The sequence below is a fragment of the Pleurodeles waltl genome, chromosome 5, assembly GCF_031143425.1.
Source record: "Pleurodeles waltl isolate 20211129_DDA chromosome 5, aPleWal1.hap1.20221129, whole genome shotgun sequence".
In the NCBI taxonomy this organism is placed as follows: Eukaryota; Metazoa; Chordata; class Amphibia; order Caudata; family Salamandridae; genus Pleurodeles; species Pleurodeles waltl.
The window spans coordinates 1,749,198,350-1,749,221,137 of record NC_090444.1 but is presented as its reverse complement, the minus strand read 5'-3'; the positions used below and the strand labels follow the sequence as shown (position 1 = coordinate 1,749,221,137).

The following is a 22,788-nucleotide window of genomic DNA, read 5'->3' as shown; positions in this document are numbered from 1 at the left end:
TTTTTAGGGGGAGGGGTGCCCATTCCCATCTGGACAACCTATCTTCTTGAGGAATCATAGCTGCACCAGGAACTCACTCCTGTGTGGCTCTCAGACTCCCTTCATGAGCCTGCCGGCTCCCTGAGCAATTGGTACTGCCCTTGCTGGCATGGAGACTGGCAGTCTTTTGCTTCCTGCCTGCTCTGGGTGGGCAGAGTGCTGAGGGTGTGGTAGCTGCCCCTGTCCTACAGACACAGGGAGCTGGGCAAAGCCACCACCACTGGGGAAGACATCTCCCCCTTTTCCATTCTGGGGGTCCCAGGTTTGGGATCCCGGGGCACCAAAAACTGCTTCTCGACCCTTAGGGCCACATCCACACAGCATCCACCCTGGAGATATGGGGGCCTCGAGGGGTGATTACAGATGAGAGGGACGGGCCCCATGCATGCTCCCTTCTGGTGCTCATCAGTAAAGTTATCTGCGCCAATCCTCCGACCCACCCCCTGGGTAATTGAAGGATGATGTGTCATAGCCTCACGTGCTCCATGCCTCAAAAATAGTCAAAGGTTACCTATCTTTAAAACACCATAACTCAGATCCCCATTAGATGATTTGGTCAATCATGGGCTAATTTTAGTCCTGGTGGCGAGCTCTAGCCATAAGGTGCAGCTTTAGCAGACATGCACACATCCAAGGTGGTGTATTTTGCAGGGAGCTCCCTGAACCAGCACCCTTTCTGGCTTTTGTCCCTGGGTGCAGAAGTGCAGATTTATCCCCCAACTGGTCACCTGCAGCAGAGTCTTTGGTCCTTTTGGTTCATCAGGAGGGTTCTCCTTCCAGTTGTTCATGGTTCTCACAGTCCAAGGGTCCTGCAGTGAAAAGCACTAACACCCCCTTTCCTCCTTATGCAAGAGTTTTTAAAAGGGGGAAGAAAGTTCTAGAAGCCAGGCACCCCTGAGCTTCATCACCTCTCCACCCCTGTCCCAAGCCTCCTGGACTGCATACGGGGACAGTTCAAGATAGAATCATTCAGGAGTCACTGGTCACACCTGCTCATGGGGTCTGACATCACTGTCAGGGCCTTTTGCACCACAGCGTCAATGAAGGAGCCCCTTCCTGTGTTGGCGTCAGTTGCCTAGGCTTCCTCCTTTGTGCACTAGTCCAGGGACGTCCTCACCCCTTCTAAAGTGTGACAGTTAATTAACAGATGCAGCTTTTCATCCCCACCCCTTTCTCCTCAGGGGCACCCTTAATTACATATTTTATGTGGGGCACCCCTTTGTAACTAACTTGGCCCAGCAGGGTGGCAAAAGGCCTGGGCTCTGATCCTGAGCACAGCCAGAGAAATAGACAATTCTGGATGATCCACAAGATGTATATGTATGGTCTTGGGACCTGCAAATATGAACTAGGCACATCTTTACCACCCCAGTTTCATACATCACAGGACTGTGTAGGCCCAAAGGAAGTGACACTGCACTCTAAGGCCGATTTCTCCCTATGTATATAATAAAGTGTTGCTGCAGACAAAACTGTAAATCATACTGAGTTTACCTGTAAGTGCCGAATAATATAAGGCCTATCACAGGTCAATATCTAACCCTGCAGAGTCCCCCCTGCGCCAGGCTACTTGTGTGCAGTTACCAGGCTGCACACAGTGGTATTCAATGGGTGGAACCAATTTTGCAACGTGTAGAAAGACAGATACATTTGCAAAGACATAGGTATATTTGCAAAGAGGTAGATAGGGTTGTAAAGATAGATATACACAATTGAGATTGCTAAAATAGATATAGATAGATAGGGTTGTTAAGATGGATATAGGTAGGGATGCTAAGATAGATAGCCAGACAGACATATAGACCCATAGAGTTGCATAGATAGATAGACTGATAGAGACATAGATGGACAGACAAATAGGTAGACATACAGATAGGTAGACAGACCAGCAGGAAGATAGACATTACATTGAAACCAAACACCCTGGCCCTTGTGAAATTCCTTATGACTTTGCTCTTCTATACACAACATCTTTCCAACATGTATTTTGATTAAAAAAAATTCTAGTGCCAGAAAACCCTTCTAGGTAACAGTAGCCTTCTACAAATACATTACACATAAGTCAACATAGCAGCATACCACAAAAGACCATCTCATTCTCCTTTGCAAGTTGTGCCATGGAACACCCGCATTGTGAAGTTGTTTTGTGGGACACATGCAATCAATTGTTTTTTCTTTGTTCTGCTCGCCCAGGGGCACCTTTATCAATATTTCATTGAGCACAACAAGTCATCATGCTGCGCTACTTGAAAGGGAAATGGCAGGAATGTACCATAACTAACAGAATACTGAGCATTCCTGTCCTTTCCTTGCGCTGGCGCCACTTTGGCTACCTAGCGCCAACACAGGCGTCCTTGCACTGTGGTGAAGAGTGTCTGCTTTGCAGACAGAATTGTTTTTACGTGGGAACGGGCACCTTCCTGCACAAAAACAATCTTCTGAGGCCTTTTCCTCTTTCTATGTGTGCTGCAAAATCAGCACACATAGAAAGAGGAAAAATTAGGAGAAAAACATAGATATTTCTCATGATTACTCCTCAGCTGGGGAGGCATAGCATGTTTTTGCATTCCCAGATCTACCAGTAATAGTAAATCTGGGAATGTGGCAAAATCCATGACTGGATGCTCAAGCGCACCCACGCTCCACCCATGCAATGCCTCCCTGGGGCAGAGTAACACAACGCAGCAATTTGCATGTGCTGTGTTACTATAAATTTATCAAGGCGGGCAGGGCCATGCAAGGTGGCCTTGCTTAGCTTGATAAATCTAACTTAGTAGTTGAATCACTCTTATACTCCTTTGTAGAACATAAAGGCAGCAAAACTAATTGATAAATATGCGCCCTAGTCTCTGAAGATGCTTAGTCACCAATTTGTGCAATAGGGTACAGTCACCATAGCTCTGTTGAAGTAGACGCGACATCAGATGGATAAGGGACAGGTTTATAGTAAAATATTAGCCGTACAATGTGAAGCTGCTCTCTAGGAACCTCCAGTGCCAGCTGACATACTTGAACTTCTGCAATGCTCCACAGTCCAAGAAAGAACAATAGAGTACAACACACCAGGAGACCAAGGGCTTGATTTAGAGTTTGGTAGATATCCCATCCACCATATTGCAAGCACCAGATGATATAATGCACTTGTAATTAGGTGGACTGGGTATCTGTCACATTTGTGGAGGAGTAAGCCGGTCGTCAAACTATAAATCAGGCCCCTAGTTAGCAGGGTCAAGAAACCCAATAGGGTGGTGTGCTCTACATGAGTGCTGTCAGTCAGACTGCTTTGAAGCAAGCTATGGTTTGGTTCTCCACACACCAAGCCTTCTACGACACCAGACCATATTTTCTGAGAGATTCTAAAATATCAACTTCATCCCGATCTGTCACTGGGGAAATTTTAATAAGCAGAATTATGTCTATTTTAGAGGTAAAAAATTGAGCAAGAGCGATCATGAGATTAAGATTTTTCCAACTTCCTGCTAAATTTTGAAAAACGATTCCTCAGGCACTTAGGAAAATTGATAACCATATTGAGTTTAGGAAAAAATTATAATTTTATTTTGATCCTTCAATCAACCAATAACTTTTGACTCTGTAATCCTGCAGTCTTTAGCACCAAATAGCAATTTATAGGATTACTCTGCTTTTATAAGACCGAAAAGCTGTCACATAACTTAACCTGAGTTAACAAGTTGTAACTCTCACACAGCCATTTGTAATGTGTGGCACGTCTCAGGAGTGCCTTTGTTAACTGTCAAACATTTCAGAGTTGCATTTAGACCACATTACAATTCACTTTCTATAATGTTTAATTGATTGTATGTGCATAGGGTGACCAGGCATCCCGGATTTGCTGGGATAGTCCCAGGTTTTCATCAGGTATCCCAGCAGATTTGAGCAAATTTGGCATATGTCCCGTTTTTTAGAAGGGTTCGACTGAAAATAGTGCAGGACACTTTTTTAGGTGTTCTAACGCAGGGCTAGCTAGCAGGTGTTGTAAGTAAGCAATTTAATTAACAGTTATGGTGCTGGTTTAAAAAAAATATTTTATTTATTTTCTTAGTGCATTTTCTGCGTTCCGATGTTGATGAGAGCTGTCATTCTGCTACGCTCTCTTAACGTAAAAATGTAGTCCTTCTTCCATTTGGGGAAAATGTCAGAAGAAGTTCATATAAAACACATAAAAAATAAATGCTAAAGAATGCTTAGTTTATGATGCGTATAGCGTTGCAGAATAATTTATATTGCACCTAAGCAGGCAGTAAGACTATTAGGAATACTCAGTTTATGTCTAGTAGAGAGGAAGCATTGGTTCCTATGGAGTAAATTTACAAACCTGCTACCTATGTCAAAGGTAGGTTTTCACTTGGTCTAGATTTACAGATGCAAATGTTAACAATCAAATATGGTACATATACAAGAAATAGTTCTCATAACAGGACCAAAGAACAAGGCAGCAACAGAAGGGCCTCTTCCCAAAGGCATTTTGAAATATATAAATTAGTACGTAATAGTAAAGTGCTCCTGTGATTCTCCTGTACATGATCTAGATACCTTTGTGAATTATCCTCCAAACATCTAAAATGGGAATATTCAGAGAATAGGCATACAAAGGACTGCATACTCTTTGCACTTTTACTAATAGGGGGTTGGCCGTTTCATTGCCGAAAGGCATGTAAAAGTAAATTAAAGAGTACTCCTGTAGTGCTTCTTCCTGTACTCATGCAGGTTTTTGTGAAGCTGCCCGACTATCCATATTCATAGCTTCTTACTGTAAATTAAAAAGCAGTAATGTAAAAGTGCAAGCGTGGTATCTGAGGATTTCTTTCAGTTGTGCTCCCAGCACCAGGATCAAGCTCACTTTGACCTTCTTGTGTTTGAATCTGGTCTGAGCGATCAGGTTTGCCATGCTGGATCCTAGACTGTGGTCCAGAATGTAGGGTGGAAACCGAGCCTGTAAGGACACTTCAATTGAATATGCAAGTTTGGGACCTCCAGTACAATTTTTAAAGGATCCATTGTTTGTGCATGTCTTCCCTTTTCAGAACGTTTCATGAAAATTGGTTAAATGGAGCCAATGTTATTAGCAATCCAAAAAATGTATTTCATTGAAAAGTGTAGATCAGTTTTAGCTATTGTGAACCTTGCAAAAAAGGGAGGCGTGCAAAGCTTTAATCATATCTTTGGTATTCTGCTTAGACAGTCAAACTGATTTAATCTGAATAAAGGACGCTTTAAATATTAGTTGGAATTAGCTTAATGAATGTCTTGCTTTTGTCTTATCTAAAACCCAGGCACATAAAAAATTCTAAACTTTACGATTACCTGAAAATTATCTTTGTCTTTTACAGGTGGTAAGTTATTGTTTCTTGGGCCAGGGCCAATTACACTACACGCCCATTATATTCTGGTATCAGATGGAGGAGAGCTCAGGATTGGCTCCCATGATGAACCCTTCACTGGTAAAGCACAAATTCATCTCTATGGCAGTGGATATTCTGGGTCATTCTTTCCTTACGGAGTCAAATTTTTTGCCGTGAGAAATGCAACACTGTCCATACACGGTAGGTCTATTATTTCTATATTTTTCAATTGTATAGTTGTTCTCAAGTAAACCATTCTGTGGTATACATATGAGTGCTGCATGAAAAAAATTCAAAAAAGTCTAGTAAACCATAACATTTTATATATGCAGATGACATCCAAGCACCTAATTAGCTGGCAATGCTAGTTCAAATAAATACCAGACTAGGAGCACCAGCATCTCCAGTTCATACTCTTATGCTTTCATGCATGATACCCCGTATTAAATGATAAATTGATTCAGGTGTATTTGTAATTCCTGAACAATTTACTGAGTCCCATTTTCTTTTCTAATCCCCTGTTTCAGTTTTACTTCTGTTTGATTCACCACCTGCTAAAAGATCACGTGTCTCTTGCATATGATATAAACATCAAGACATTTACCTTAACATTTTTTCAAATTAGTATTCTGTACTTTTTTAACAGTTAGCACCCAATCAAATTTGTTTGTTCCCTTTTGATATTAGTCTAATAATTGTGATGGGCAATTTGTGGATCACAAAAATTATCATTAAACTTCATTGATTTAAGGGCACCAAATGGAAAAGATACACCTGAAAACAATATCCTTTTTTTATTATTTTTTAAGAGGCATACAATATAATATAATATAACATAATATAATATAATATACATTTATATCAGGTTAAATGTAATGTAGTAGTATTTAATGCATATTTTATTACATAAGTACACCTAATGCCACAACCAAAGTGCAGTAAACTATTGTGAAGTCATATAAGTATTCTACATAGTATGTTTCGATTCAGTCATTCAGCGAATGGCCCTCAGATTAAGCCGTAAGCTTACCACTATAGCCACGTGCCCTATGCATAGTACATAGCATTTACTATTTCAGTTATATTACACATTGATGCCACCAATGTTTCAAACTAGGGAGTTCTTCACCAATCAGTCTAATGTTTTGCTGTTCACAATACAGCATATCCCAGCATTTGAATGAAACATAATTTGGCCGAGTCAAACATACTTATTAAAGTTTTAACAGTAACTTCCATTTGGGAGATCCTACTAAGCACTTGTATATTTGCAATAAAAAAAATGCCTAGCTTCATCTAGTCTACAAATCTATGCAGACTATCAGCTTCCTTTAAACCACATGTAGGATAGTTGGAATTACTTCTGCACCTTTGTTTATCTAATCTAGTGGCCTTATATTGTAGCATACTAGTTATGCAAAAATGTTGAAGTTGTGAATTTGTTGCTATAAATACCCCAGAGCCATACTGAATACTTTAAAAAATAATATTGTTAGATATTTTAGTAGTCAGTTTGTTTGCCACTCGAATAGCCATATCTTCAATGATATTAGACACTGACTAAGGAAATAAAGGATATGAAGTTTTGATGCTAATCGAAGTTGGCATAGAGTGCAGTATATACATTGTAGAAATCCTATTTGTGTTTAAGTCAGCGCTATGTAGCTCATTTAGAAATTCATTTAATCACAATGAGCAGTTTTGAAATTTCATGGCCATGTGGGCCTGCTTATAACCCCAAATAATGGAGAAGATGAAGCTATGAAAAAATGCATTTGTTAATATCGGATTAATCGATGTCGATGCACACAACGATACATTTATATACATGAACGAAGTTGCACCACCATTATTAGATTTCCCCGTCGTGAACTCTCCATCAACCCTGGCACGTAGGTACATGGTAAAGCCGGGTCTGAGACCTAAGCCTGAGGTTAATAACTGTCAGGTCACATGTGGGGTAACACTTAGCTGGCAGGCAAACACACAAACAGGAAAACTTAGATGAGATCCCACAGATAGGCACAGCAACATCACAATTGTCCCCGGTGATTGGTCCCAATAAAACACACATGGCCCGGGGGTCTTGTTCATTCCCAAAACGCCACAAAGTCAGATGCCGCATGTAGTTCGGAGAATGTAGCCAATCAGAACACAGCACATGCAATGACCACATGCCCGTCATGCCGGACATCTGGACACGTACTCGCTGGACCATATTGTGTCCACGCCAGGTCGAGGCACACCTGCATTTACTATCTGAAACTACATTTATGATTCTATAACAACTACCTGCATTTTTACCAACAAAGGAATGGTTTTTTATTGTTTTATTGCACCCAGAGAAATATATAAAAACCTGGTTCAAACCGATGTACGTTGAGAGACAGTCCTCAGACACCAGTTCAGTAACGACTCTCCCAGACGTAATGTTTAATTAAATGAACCGTTCCTGTTTTGCCAGACGCTTACTGTATTTTGTTTTTTAAGGTAGATTCTCATTCAAGAAACATATTGCAAACAAATAAAGGATATTTTTAAAAACATATAGAAACTTAGGTAGTATAACAATATTTACAACATTGCACCACCCCTCTAATGGAATATGTAGCCTATTCTAATTTCTCGTCATAATTAGGCTTCAACATGTCTTCAACCTTGTTTCTTATTCTATTACAAAGGAATACAGCATCTGTTATTACATGAGAATTTTTTCTAGCTGTATTATGTTTAACAACACTCTCTGTCTTAGAGACACTAAAATGATAACCATGGAGCGATCTTACTTGATTTTATAGCTAGGAGGGCCTTTTCTACATTATTGTGGAAGATTGCAACATCATCGGTTTAAGCCACTATCATAATGCCATAGCTGTGAAATGTAACCAGATATATACTTTTAGTGCCTTTAATCCCCCTTAGAAAGGATTTCAGTTACAAGAATCAGAACAAGATAAAGATATGGCATCACTATTGCATGCTCAAGGCTATCTTAATTGGAACTATGCACAGAGACTGTTTTTGCAGTGAGCATCTGATACAGCCCCTACATTATTAGTGTAATAAACACTTGCCAAAATCTCATAGGTTTCATAGTAGCCCAGAGGTATTCCTAGGCATCAAATGCTGTCTCTACATGGAGGCCTATAACAACATTATTTCATAGTGCTTCTGCTTCATCAAATAGTGTAACAGACATATTTACAAGAGCAGTGATGGTATGGTCTGGTATAAAACACGTGTTGCTTTTCAGACACCCGCTATCACTTTTGCAAGCCTGATAGCAAGGAAAGTAGAATACATTTTAGTGTCAACATTTATAATTGGAATTTGATGATACAATCCCCTCCTGTCAACTGGTTTGCGCAACTTTGAAAAATGGCAGTATTGATTAAGTACCATGGTTTGGGGATTGTGTCATCCTTAGAAATAGCAATAATAGCCTCCTGGTATAATGGTGCCTGAGTTTACCAAACAATTTTATGAAATTCTGTAGAAATAGGATCGTCCTCATCACATTCCCACTAGTTATGCTATTCATAGCTAAAACACTTATTCCAAGGTTACAGGGGCATCCAGACACATAGAATCCTTCAGTGTCAAAATATCTAGAGAAACCCTACCTAAATATGCTTTACTGTCCCCTTCCCAGAATCAGTCTTCATTGTAATAAAAATACTGATATAAAATTCCAATTTTCTCAATAATTTGGATGGGGCTTGTGCTCTCACCTTTAAACATGATGAAATTTGCTTACACACAGTTGACACATTTAAGTTACTTGTACACCCCTAGTAAAGTGGCACTACATGTGCCCAGGACCTGTAAATTAAATGCTACCAGTGGGCCTGCAGCACTTATTGTGCCACCACCTAGGTAGCATTTTAAATAAGTCTCAGGCCTGCCATTTTAGCCTGTGTGTGCAGTTTTAAACTGCCATTTCGACCTTGCAAAATAAACCTTTTATCAGGCCCAAACCTTCCTGTTTAATGCATATAAGTCACCCCTAGGGTAGATCATAAATAGTCTATACGGAGGGTACAGTTTATTTAAATAGTTCAAAATGTACATGTCCTGGTAGTGAAAAACTCTTGAATGTGTTTTAACTACTGTAAGGTTTGAGTCTTCCAAGCACTGGGTTACCTTATTACATGTAATAAGTAATAACTGTCAATTGGGAGCAGGTAGAAATGTTGAGTTTGGTCTCTCAAGAATTGTAATTTTAAACTCTTTTTAATAGTAAGGTTGGATTTTGAGTTACAATTTTAAAAATGGCACTTTTAGAAAGATGGCATCTTTCTTATCCTAACCATTTGGTGCTTGCAGCCTGTATTCTAGGTCTCAAGACTAGATGTAGCTGGCAGTTGGTCTTTATGTATTACGCCCAGACAGTGAGACAAAGGAAGAATAGGCGTTGGCAGGATGGGTCATCTCTCACTTGTTAGCGGGCGGATCTATCACCCAATACACTTGCACATCACAAAGATGCTACCTTAGCACACTAACACAGGATTTCACACTAGGCTATTGTGCCCCAGAGAAGCTGGGGCCAGGGCAGGGAGGAATTAAATTCCAAGCACCTCTTGGGTGATACCCTCTAGAAACTTCTCCTTCTTCAAAGCTGGCACCAAGGACAAATAGTGGATCCTGAGACCCAACTCATCAGTACATGTATGGACCTGTGGAAGACTCAGAAGAAGGGCTGTTATGCTGCTCTGCTGCAAGTAGAACTTCTAAACTGATGCCCTGCTACTTTGCTTCCCTGCTGACCACCTGTTTGAGATAGGACTGGACCCGCATCTTGAACCCAGGAGCACCAGAGGGCTAGTTGTCTGGCATCCTGATCAGAGCCTCAGGTACAGAAAATTCTCCAATCCTCTCCTGATCAGAGCCTCGGGTACAGAAAAGGCTCCAACTCTCATGAACCCTCCATCTGGACTCTTTCTGCTTTGATTCCTAACTCCTCCAAGTGGGGCCCCTCTCATAGTGGAACCTTCGAAGTGGGAATAGAGATGCCTTGAAAGTCCTGCTGTGGTCTTTAGTCAGTCTGGCATAAAGTGATACGAAGCCACGCAAAGCCTTGCCACACAGCAAAATGCTTCATCGGAACTGACGCTGAGCAATGCCGAGCCCTGCAGAGCTGCACCACACAGCTGCCATCCTCAATGGAATCAATGCAGATCGCCTCAAAACCACCCCAACCTGCTGGCAGCTTCATCAGTACCAATGTGAAGTCTCCCAAAGCCACACACACAGCTTCATCAATTCAGTGTCAAGCAAAATCCTGATAATGTGTTTCAGGGTTAATTTCTTTGTGAGTGATTTTTGTATACATGCAGTGTTGGAAATACCCTCACCCCCAAGCCAAGGCATTCAAGGACAATATTCTGCATAAGATGAAGCAGAACATTAGAGGCTTTGAATTGTCTTATGTCCAGGGCACATTATTTGGCATTTTAGATTTTGTTTCTTTGGGCCTAAATCCTGTTGTCAGGGAAACATCAAGCACCAAAGATGGGATGTGTTGGGATGGTAAGTCTTCTGCATGTCTCAGGAGAGCGTGCTTCCTCTGCATTACAGTTATCTACATGCAAGTCACTTAAATGTTACTATATGGTTTCTAGATCCCTGGCTCAGTGAACATGAACATCCACTGGGGATCTCCCTGGTTACATGGATTCAGACCTTAGAACTTAGCTCTGAGGTCGAGGGGGGTATGCATAGTGCACCCCTATTTCACAGAGAGTGGCTACTGCCCTCTCTGGTGGTAAACTGACAGTGGTGGCAGCAATAAATATATAGTCAGGGTTACTTGTATCCTTGTACCCTTGTTGGAGGGGGGGCTATTAGCCACCTTTCTGATAAAGTCTGTGCTGTCTTCTTTGCCTGTGGTCCTGTTGCCTTTGTCCACCTGGGTTGTGTGTTTTTGTGAGGCAGTAGGTTGAATAGGAAGAATGGTGAGGTGAGCCATTGTGTTTAATGTGTACCTTTCTCTTTGTGACATCTGGGGGTACCAGGGTATACTGGCACTGTGTCCAACCATTACCCTCCGACAGCTAGCCAGTGGCTATTGGTCTATTGGGACTCCATTAAACTGTGCCAAAACATCAGTCACCTGTAATCAAATCCCTGATGCCACCAGAGCGGCGTCCTTTCGAAGGATGAGAGGGCACTTCTGTTCTTTTGGTGGTGGGTTCTGGGGATGGTCTGCATTTGACTTCACATCAAATGCTGAAACTACACGATTGCAATACAAGGATTGGTATAATGGCTCTAGCGAAAGAGAGCAACCCTGTGCAACACGGTCTGTAATATGCAATGCTAGTTGTGTGTCTAAAAGCTGTATTTTTATATTGCTTAGCGTCTAGGCGCTCAAATACTGTTCGGGGTCAGAACTATGGCCCAGAGGGTTGTAGAGATGTCTGATTTTCACTGTTTATCCTAGTTTTATGTGTAATATATTTCTCTTATTAAAGTACTTTTCTTTTAAAAAAAGTAAGGCACTGACTGCACTTTGATCTTGTTAGCTGGTAGTGCAGTGTGCATTGTATTCTAAATGTCTAAACCCATCTCACCTCTTTGAGTAAGCCTTGGACGTCTCTGTCTTGCTGCCCTGAGAGAGTCAAGTGCTGGAGAGGAGTACTTGGTTATCCAGTTTTGGGTCCACTAGGACTAAGGCCCCAGGACACCAGCAGGGAACACTCCAGTTGATGCGATTGGAGCGTAATAACTCCAGAGTGCCCTGGTGCCCAGGAAACCGAGTCTAGCAGGATGTTATCTATATTCAAGGCGTGGCATTGTTGCCATTGCTCCAGCCATCCCCAAGGTCAGCCCTGGTGGAGGGCACGTTTTTCTACTGGATGTAGTGTCCAGGGCTGGGGCTTGTGCAGGCATACATTGATTTCCTCTCTCTAAATACCTCTTTGGGTTAGTCTCCTGGATGGGATTTGTTTTCATGCATGCCTTGTCATGAACAAACCTCATTCCTGGGCAGGGGCTTTTCTTAATACCCTCTGCGCATGCTTGCCTGTGCAAAACAAGAGCATGGGTGAAACACGATGGAGCAGCAATTACCTGAGGAAGCAGAGGGGTAAAACGTAACCCCAAAGTAAGCCCTGCCTGTACATACAAAATAAAACTAAGTAAACATGCATGTGCTTATGGAATCGATTTCAAGTTGCACATTCCCTTCTCCTAGTCTACTAACTTGTTTTGAGCGTGGTGTATTTCTAGTAAAGAAGCTTCATTTTGTCTCACTGTGACCTCATTTAAATGACTTAAAATAAGATGCAAGTCCTGCCCACCCTTTAGGCGGGTAAGGATCTGTCTTTGGCAACATGTTGCTTTATTCCCTGGAGCACCCCCAAATATCTGCCCTTCATTGGACACACTGGTTATTGCTTTTTCTCGTTTGGAATGCAGATTTCCACATTATATTTTACATAAAGAATTTGTGCAGTGCTTTTCTCGTTAAAGGTAATTCTTCTTATCAAACAAGAACCAGCAGTTTTTCATCTGCTTATCTCAGTGTTAGTCCAACAACGAGTAACATAAACTGCCTTTAATAAAAAGACAGCTGGAACTTGTTGCTCCTTTACAATAATTGTTGTGGTAGCCTGTGCAGGGGAAATTCCTATTGCACCCATACAATTGGGCATTTTTGCAAACATTTGTGCAATTCTGTGCGTAGTTCCGTGCTCCCGCCAGGCCATGCAATAGGTAAGCATATGAGTCCCGCCTCCATGGCATTCCAGGCCTTTCTGTACATCAAACGGAACATTCTAGGCTGGTTCCAATTTACCCTCCGTTTGGTGGACGGTATAGAACAAATTGTAACTCATGTCAATGTTATTTTTCTATAGCACTATCGTGGCTTGCGATCATTAAACAAACAGTCTTTGAAATTCTCGCCCCTCTCCCAGGCGTGCGCAGATTCATTTTTTTTTTCCAGAATGTTCCACGGCCATGGTTGGCTTCAGCTAGTTTAGCAGGCCCTGGCAGCTGCTCTTTGTGATAGTTTAATATCACTAAGAGGTCCCACAGTGCCCTGTGACTGGCAGCGCGGTGCTCGGGTGGTCGATTGCACTGGGAAATGTAACTGATGCCTTTGGCATTAGCCAACCCGGTTGCCAGTCACACGTCGGCGCGCGGGAGAGGGCTTGCATTTTTGACAATGTAATTATGGCCCTTGCCACCACTGTGGGAACCCGGGCAGGATCAGGGACGTTTTATTGATTATCCGAAGAGGGAAATTTGTCAATGTCGTCAGTCCAGTGCGTCGTGCTGACAGTTTCTTATGAGAAATTGAGTCTGACGGCCCCGCGTGAACCTGCCTGCCTGTTTGTTTGTCCGCTTGAGCACAACTGAAGTGCAGCGCACGTCTGGGTTACTTGGTGGGCGCGAGACAGGTCAACAACACTTTTTTGTTGCACCTTGTAGGGGGTAATCATTATCGCTTTCAAACAGCAATACTGATAATTGTGTTATTTGTTGTACTTCTTCAGTTGTAGATTCTGCCTTATTTCAGTTTAGGTGGGAGGGAACGTTTTGGTATAAAAATCGAACTCTCCTGGCAAATTAAAGTGTTCGTATCCAGCCAGGCCCTATACATTTCAGAGTTTGCATACCTAACTGAAACCAGGTGAGATACAGATTAAGGCCCACATGTGTTAAGCAGTTTTCCTCGGTAAGGCTTCGATTCATAAAATCATAGAATTTCCGACCGCGAAATTGTATTTTTTAAATCACCAAACCCAAATAGCGATTCAGTACGCTTATTAGATTCGGGAATAAATACATATTCGGTATTTAGAATGAGCATATTAAGGGCAGTGGCGTAATAAAACTGAAGGGGGCCCGCTGCAAAGTACCTATAGGAGGTCCCCTCCACCCTGGACTCAGTCAGGGGCCTGCCAGCCCTGCACAGTGTACTATGCTGAGGGGGCTTCTTGGAGCTCGCCCCCCCCCACCGCACCTCTGGTGCTGCGGGGACCTTTTTTGCGCCAGAGATTAACCCCTTCGCTGCCAGGCCTTTTCCCCCTCCTGTGCCGAGCCTTTTTTTGGCTATTTGGAGCAGTTTGCGCTTAGGCACTCATAACTTTTTGTTCACATAAGCTACCCACGCCAAATTTGCGTCCTTTTTTTCCAACATACTAGGGATTCTAGAGGTACCCAGACTTTGTGGGTTCCCCAGAAGGAGGCCAAGAAATTAGCCAAAAAACAGTGAAAATTTAGTTTTTTGCAAAAAAATTGGAAAAATGGGCTGCAGAAGAAGGCTTGTGGTTTTTCCCCTGAAAAGGGCATCAACAAAGGGTTTGCGGTGATAAAATCACCAGCTTCCCAGCTTTCAGGAACAGGCAGACTTGAATCAGAAAACCCAATTTTTCAACACAATTGTGGCATTTTACGGGGACATACCCCATTTTTACGATTTTTTGTGCTTTCAGCCTCCTTCCAGTCAGTGACAGAAATGGGCATGAAACCAACGCTGGATCCCAGAAACCGCAACATTTTTGAAAAGTAGACAAAAATCTGAATTCAGCAAGGGGTAATTTGTGTAAATCCTACAAGGGTTTCCTACAGAAAATAACAACTGAAAAAGAAAAATATTGAAATTGAGGTGAAAAAAACATCAATTTTTCTCTACGTTTTACTCTGTAACTTTTTCCAGCAATGTCAGATTTTCGAAAGCAATATACCGTTACGTCTGCTGGACTCTTCTGGTTGCGGGGATATATAGGGCTTATAGGTTCATCAAGAACTCTAGGTACCCACAGCCAATAAATGACCTGCACCCTGCAGTGGGTTTTCAATCTATGCCGGGTATACAGCAATTCATTAGCTGAAATATAAAGAGTAAAAAATAGCTATCAAGAAAACCTTTGTATTTCCAAAATGGGCACAAGATAAGGTGTTGAGAAGCAGTGGTTATTTGCACATCTCTGAATTCCGGGGTGCCCATACTAGCATGTGAATTACAGGGCATTTCTCAAATAGATGTCTTTTTTACACACTGTCTTACATTTGGAAGGAAAAAATGTAGAGAAAGACAAGGGGCAATAACACTTGTTTTGCTATTCTATGTTCCCCCAAGTCTCCCGATAAAAATGATACCTCACTTGTGTGGGTAGGCCTAGCGCCCGCGACAGGATATGCCCCAAAACACAACGTGGACACATCACAGAAAACAGAGGTGTTTTTAGCAAAGTGACTACCTGTAGATTTTGGCCTGTAGCTCAGCCGCCACCTAGGGAAACCTACCAAACCTGTGCATTTCTGAAAACTAGAGACCTAGGGGAATCCAAGATGGGGTGGCTTGTGTGGCTCGGACCAGGTTCTGTTACCCAGAATCCTTTGCAAACCTCAAAATTTGGCTAAAAAAACACATGTTCCTCATATTTCTGTGGCAGAAAGTTCTGGAATCTGAGAGGAGCCACAAATTTCCTTCCACCCAGCGTTCCCCCACGTCTCCCGATAAAAATGATACTCACTTGTGTGGGTAGGCCTAGCGCTGGCGACAGAAAACGCCCCAAAGCGCAACGTGGACACATCCAAATTTGTGAAGGAAAACAGAGGTGTTTTTTGCAAAGTGCCTACCTGCAGATTTTGGCCTGTAGCTCAGCCGCCACCTAGGGAAACCTACCAAACCTGTGCATTTCTGAAAACTAGAGACCTAGGGGAATCCAAGATGGGGTGACTTGTGTGGCTCGGACCAGGTTCTGTTACCCAGAATCCTTTGCAAACCTCAAAATTTGGCTAAAAAAACACATGTTCCTCACATTTCTGTGGCAGAAAGTTCTGGAATCTGAGAGGAGCCACGAATTTCCTTCCACCCAGCGTTCCCCCACGTCTCCCGATAAAAATGATACCTCACTTGTGTGGGTAGGCCTAGCGCCCGTGACAGGAAACGCCCCAAAGCGCAACGTGGACACAGCCAAATTGGTGAAGGAAAACAGAGGTGTTTTTTGCAAAGTGCCTACCTGTAGATTTTGGCCTGTAGCTCAGCCGCCACATAGGGAAACCTACCAAACCTGTGCATTTCTGAAAACTAGAGGCCTAGGGGAATCCAAGATGGGGTGACTTGTGTGGCTCGGACCAGGTTCTGTTACCCAGAATCCTTTGCAAACCTCAAAATGTGGCTAAAAAAACACATGTTCCTCACATTTCTGTGGCAGAAAGTTCTGGAATCTGAGAGGAGCCACAAATTTCCTTCCACCCAGCGTTCCCCCACGTCTCCCGATAAAAATGATACCTCACTTGTGTGGGTAGGCCTAGCGCCCGTGACAGGAAATGCCCCAAAGCGCAACGTGGACACATCACAGAAAACAGACCTGTTTTTAGCAAAGTGCCTACCTGCAGATTTTGGCCTGTAGCTCAGCCGCCACCTAGGGAAACCTACCAAACCTGTGCATTTCTGAAAACTAGAGACCTAGGGGAATCCAAGATGGGGTGACTTGTGTGGCTCGGACCAGGTTCTGTTACCCAGAATCCTTTGCAAACCTCAAAATTTGGCTAAAAAAACACATGTTCCTCACATTTCTGTGGCAGAAAGTTCTGGAATCTGAGAGGAGCCACAAATTTCCTTCCACCCAGCGTTCCCCCACGTCTCCCGATAAAAATGATACCTCACTTGTGTGGGTAGGCCTAGCGCCCGTGACAGGAAATGCCCCAAAGCGCAACGTGGACACAGCCAAATTGGTGAAGGAAAACAGAGGTGTTTTTTGCCAAGTGCCTACCTGTAGATTTTGGCCTGTAGCTCAGCCGCCACATAGGGAAACCTACCAAACCTGTGCATTTCTGAAAACTAGAGACCTAGGGGAATCCAAGATGGGGTGACTTGTGTGGCTCGGACCAGGTTCTGTTACCCAGAATCCTTTGCAAACCTCAAAATTTGGCTAAAAAAACACATGTTCCTCACATTTCTGTGGCAGAAAGTTCTGGAATCTGAGAGGAGCCACGAATTTCCTTCCACCCAGCGTTCCCCCACGTCTCCCGATAAAAATGATACCTCACTTGTGTGGGTAAGCCTAGCGCCCGTGACAGGATATGCCCCAAAACACAACGTGGACACATCACAGAAAACAGAGGTGTTTTTAGCAAAGTGCCTACCTGCAGATTTTGGCCTGTAGCTCAGCCGCCACCTAGGGAAACCTACCAAACCTGTGCATTTCTGAAAACTAGAGACCTAGGGGAATCCAAGATGGGGTGACTTGTGTGGCTCGGACCAGGTTCTGTTACCCAGAATCTTTGCAAACCTCAAAATTTGGCTAAAAAAACACATGTTCCTCATATTTCTGTGGCAGAAAGTTCTGGAATCTGAGAGGAGCCACGAATTTCCTTCCACCCAGCGTTCCCCCACGTCTCCCGATAAAAATGATACCTCACTTGTGTGGGTAGGCCTAGCGCCCGTGACAGGAAATGCCCCAAAGCGCAACGTGGACACATCACAGAAAACAGACCTGTTTTTAGCAAAGTGCCTACCTGCAGATTTTGGCCTGTAGCTCAGCCGCCACCTATGGAAACCTACCAAACCTGTGCATTTCTGAAAACTAGAGACCTAGGGGAATCCAAGATGGGGTGATTTGTGTGGCTCGGACCAGGTTCTGTTACCCAGAATCCTTTGCAAACCTCAAAATTTGGCTAAAAAAACACATGTTCCTCACATTTCTGTGGCAGAAAGTTCTGGAATCTTAGAGGAGCCACAAATTTCCTTCCACCCAGCGTTCCCCCACGTCTCCCGATAAAAATGATACCTCACTTGTGTGGGTAGGCCTAGCGCCCGTGACAGGAAATGCCCCAAAGCGCAACGTGGACACATCACAGAAAACAGACCTGTTTTTAGCAAAGTGCCTACCTGCAGATTTTGGCCTGTAGCTCAGCCGCCACCTAGGGAAACCTACCAAACCTGTGCATTTCTGAAAACTAGAGACCTAGGGGAATCCAAGATGGGGTGACTTGTGTGGCTCGGACCAGGTTCTGTTACCCAGAATCTTTGCAAACCTCAAAATTTGGCTAAAAAAACACATGTTCCTCACATTTCTGTGGCAGAAAGTTCTGGAATCTGAGAGGAGCCACAAATTTCCTTCCACCCAGCGTTTCCCCACGTCTCCCGATAAAAATGATACCTCACTTGTGTGGGTAGGCCTAGCGCCCGTGACAGGAAATGCCCCAAAGCGCAACGTGGACACAGCCAAATTGGTGAAGGAAAACAGAGGTGTTTTTTGCAAAGTGCCTACCTGTAGATTTTGGCCTGTAGCTCAGCCGCCACATAGGGAAACCTACCAAACCTGTTCATTTCTGAAAACTAGAGACCTAGGGGAATCCAAGATGGGGTGACTTGTGTGTCTCGGACTAGGTTCTGTTACCCAGAATCCTTTGCAAACCTCAAAATTTGGCTAAAAAAACACATGTTCCTCACATTTCTGTGGCAGAAAGTTCTGGAATCTGAGAGGAGCCACGAATTTCCTTCCACCCAGCGTTCCCCCACGTCTCCCGATAAAAATGATACCTCACTTGTGTGGGTAGGCCTAGCGCCCGTGACAGGAAACGCCCCAAAGCGCAACGTGGACACAGCCAAATTGGTGGAGGAAAACAGAGGTGTTTTTTGCAAAGTGCCTACCTGTAGATTTTGGCCTGCAGCTCAGCCGCCACATAGGGAAACCTACCAAACCTGTGCATTTCTGAAAACTAGAGACCTAGGGGAATCCAAGATGGGGTGACTTGTGTGGCTCGGACCAGGTTCTGTTACCCAGAATCCTTTGCAAACCTCAAAATTTGGCTAAAAAAACACATGTTCCTCATATTTCTGTGGCAGAAAGTTCTGGAATCTGAGAGGAGCCACGAATTTCCTTCCACCCAGCGTTCCCCCACGTCTCCCGATAAAAATGATACCTCACTTGTGTGGGTAGGCCTAGCGCCCGTGACAGGAAATGCCCCAAAGCGCAACGTGGACACATCACAGAAAACAGACCTGTTTTTAGCAAAGTGCCTACCTGCAGATTTTGGCCTGTAGCTCAGCCGCCACCTAGGGAAACCTACCAAACCTGTGCATTTCTGAAAACTAGAGACCTAGGGGAATCCAAGATGGGGTGACTTGTGTGGCTCGGACCAGGTTCTGTTACCCAGAATCCTTTGCAAACCTCAAAATTTGGCTAAAAAAACACATGTTCCTCACATTTCTGTGGCAGAAAGTTCTGGAATCTGAGAGGAGCCACAAATTTCCTTCCACCCAGCGTTCCCCCACGTCTCCCGATAAAAATGATACCTCACTTGTGTGGGTAGGCCTAGCGCCCGTGACAGGAAACGCCCCAAAGAGCAACGTGGACACAGCCAAATTGGTGGAGGAAAACAGAGGTGTTTTTTGCAAAGTGCCTACCTGTAGATTTTGGCCTGTAGCTCAGCCGCCACATAGGGAAACCTACCAAACCTGTGCATTTCTGAAAACTAGAGACCTAGGGGAATCCAAGAGGGGTTGACTTGTGTGGCTCGGACCAGGTTTTGTTACCCAGAATCCTTTGCAAACCTCAAAATTTGGCTAAAAAAACACATGTTCCTCACATTTCTGTGGCAGAAAGTTCTGGAATCTGAGAGGAGCCACGAATTTCCTTCCACCCAGCGTTCCCCCACGTCTCCCGATAAAAATGATACCTCACTTGTGTGGGTAGGCCTAGCGCCCATGACAGGAAATGCCCCAAAGCGCAACGTGGACACATCACAGAAAACAGACCTGTTTTTAGCAAAGTGCCTACCTGCAGATTTTGGCCTGTAGCTCAGCCGCCAGCTAGGGAAACCTACCAAACCTGTGCATTTCTGAAAACTAGAGACCTAGGGGAATCCAAGATGGGGTGACTTGTGTGGCTCGGACCAGGTTCTGTTACCCAGAATCCTTTGCAAACCTCAAAATTTGGCTAAAAAAACACATGTTCCTAACATTTCTGTGGCAGAAAGTTCTGGAATCTGAGAGGAGCCACGAATTTCCTTCCACCCAGCGTTCCCCCACGTCTCCCGATAAAAATGATACCTCACTTGTGTGGGTAGGCCTAGCGCCCGCGACAGGAAAGGCCCCAAAGCGCAACGTGGACACAGCCAAATTGGTGAAGGAAAACAGAGGTGTTTTTTGCAAAGTGCCTACCTGTAGATTTTGGCCTGTAGCTCAGCCGCCACATAGGGAAACCTACCATACCTGTGCATTTCTGAAAACTAGAGACCTAGGGGAATCCAAGATGGGGTGACTTGTGTGGCTCGGACCAGGTTCTGTTACCCAGAATCCTTTGCAAACCTCAAAATTTGGCTAAAAAAACACATGTTCCTCACATTTCTGTGGCAGAAAGTGCTGGAATCTGAGAGGAGCCACGAATTTCCTTCCACCCAGCGTTCCCCCACGTCTCCCGATAAAAATGATACCTCACTTGTGTGGGTAGGCCTAGCGCCCGTGACAGGAAACGCCCCAAAGCGCAACGTGGACACAGCCAAATTGGTGGAGGAAAACAGAGGTGTTTTTTGCAAAGTGCCTACCTGTAGATTTTGGCCTGTAGCTCAGCCGCCACATAGGGAAACCTACCAAACCTGTGCATTTCTGAAAACTAGAGACCTAGGGGAATCCAAGATGGGGTGACTTGTGTGGCTCGGACCAGGTTCTGTTACCCAGAATCCTTTGCAAACCTCAAAATCTGGCTAAAAAAACACATGTTCCTCACATTTCTGTGGCAGAAAGTTCTGGAATCTGAGAGGAGCCACGAATTTCCTTCCACCCAGCGTTCCCCCACGTCTCCCGATAAAAATGATACCTCACTTGTGTGGGTAGGCCTAGCGCCCGTGACAGGAAATGCCCCAAAGCGCAACGTGGACACATCACAGAAAACAGTCCTGTTTTTAGCAAAGTGCCTACCTGCAGATTTTGGCCTGTAGCTCAGCCGCCACCTAGGGAAACCTACCAAACCTGTGCATTTCTGAAAACTAGAGACATAGGGGAATCCAAGATGGGGTGACTTGTGTGGCTCGGACCAGGTTCTGTTACCCAGAATCCTTTGCAAACCTCAAAATTTGGCTAAAAAAACACATGTTCCCAACATTTCTGTGGCAGAAAGTTCTGGAATCTGAGAGGAGCCACGAATTTCCTTCCACCCAGCGTTCCCCCACGTCTCCCGATAAAAATGATACCTCACTTGTGTGGGTAGGCCTAGCGCCCGCGACAGGAAATGCCCCAAAGCGCAACGTGGACACAGCCAAATTGGTGAAGGAAAACAGAGGTGTTTTTTGCAAAGTGCCTACCTGTAGATTTTGGCCTGTAGCTCAGCCGCCACATAGGGAAACCTACCAAACCTGTGCATTTCTGAAAACTAGAGACCAAGGGGAATCCAAGATGGGGTGACTTGTGTGGCTCGGACCAGGTTCTGTTACCCAGAATCCTTTGCAAACCTCAAAATGTGGCTAAAAAAACACATGTTCCTCACATTTCTGTGGCAGAAAGTTCTGGAATCTGAGAGGAGCCACGAATTTCCTTCCACCCAGCGTTCCCCCACATCTCCCGATAAAAATGATATCTCACTTGTGTGGGTAGGCCTAGCGCCCGTGACAGGAAACGCCCCAAAGCGCAACGTGGACACAGCCAAATTGGTGGAGGAAAACAGAGGTGTTTTTTGCAAAGTGCCTACCTGTAGATTTTGGCCTGTAGCTCAGCCGCCACATAGGGAAACCTACCAAACCTGTGCATTTCTGAAAACTAGAGACCTAGGGGAATCCAAGATGGGGTGACTTGTGTGGCTCGGACCAGGTTCTGTTACCCAGAATCCTTTGCAAACCTCAAAATTTGGCTAAAAAAACACATGTTCCTCACATTTCTGTGGCAGAAAGTTCTGGAATCTGAGAGGAGGCACGAATTTCCTTCCACCCAGCGTTCCCCCACGTCTCCCGATAAAAATGATACCTCACTTGTGTGGGTAGGCCTAGCGCCCGTGACAGGAAATGCCCCAAAGCGCAACGTGGACACATCACAGAAAACAGACCTGTTTTTAGCAAAGTGCCTACCTGCAGATTTTGGCCTGTAGCTCAGCCGCCACCTAGGGAAACATACCAAACCTGTGCATTTCTGAAAACTAGAGACATAGGGGAATCCAAGATGGGGTGACTTGTGTGGCTCGGACCAGGTTCTGTTACCCAGAATCCGTTGCAAACCTCAAAATTTGGCTAAAAAAACACATGTTCCTCACATTTCTGTGGCAGAAAAGTCTGGAATCTGAGAGGAGCCACAAATTTCCTTCCACCCAGCGTTCCCCCACGTCTCCCGATAAAAATGATACCTCACTTGTGTGGGTAGGCCTAGCGCCCGTGACAGGAAACGCCCCAAAGCGCAACGTGGACACAGCCAAATTGGTGGAGGAAAACAGAG

General features: G+C 44.2%; 1 protein-coding gene across 1 annotated transcript in view; it reads left to right on the top strand.

The window, feature by feature from the left end:
- The window catches only part of PKHD1 (PKHD1 ciliary IPT domain containing fibrocystin/polyductin), a 1,684,711-nt gene that overhangs the window by 922,643 nt on the left and 739,280 nt on the right, over nt 1-22,788 (top strand). The window contains exon 37 of the mRNA XM_069236642.1: nt 5,391-5,603. Coding sequence (XP_069092743.1) covers nt 5,391-5,603 — 213 coding nt within the window. The remainder of the gene's footprint in view (nt 1-5,390; nt 5,604-22,788) is intronic.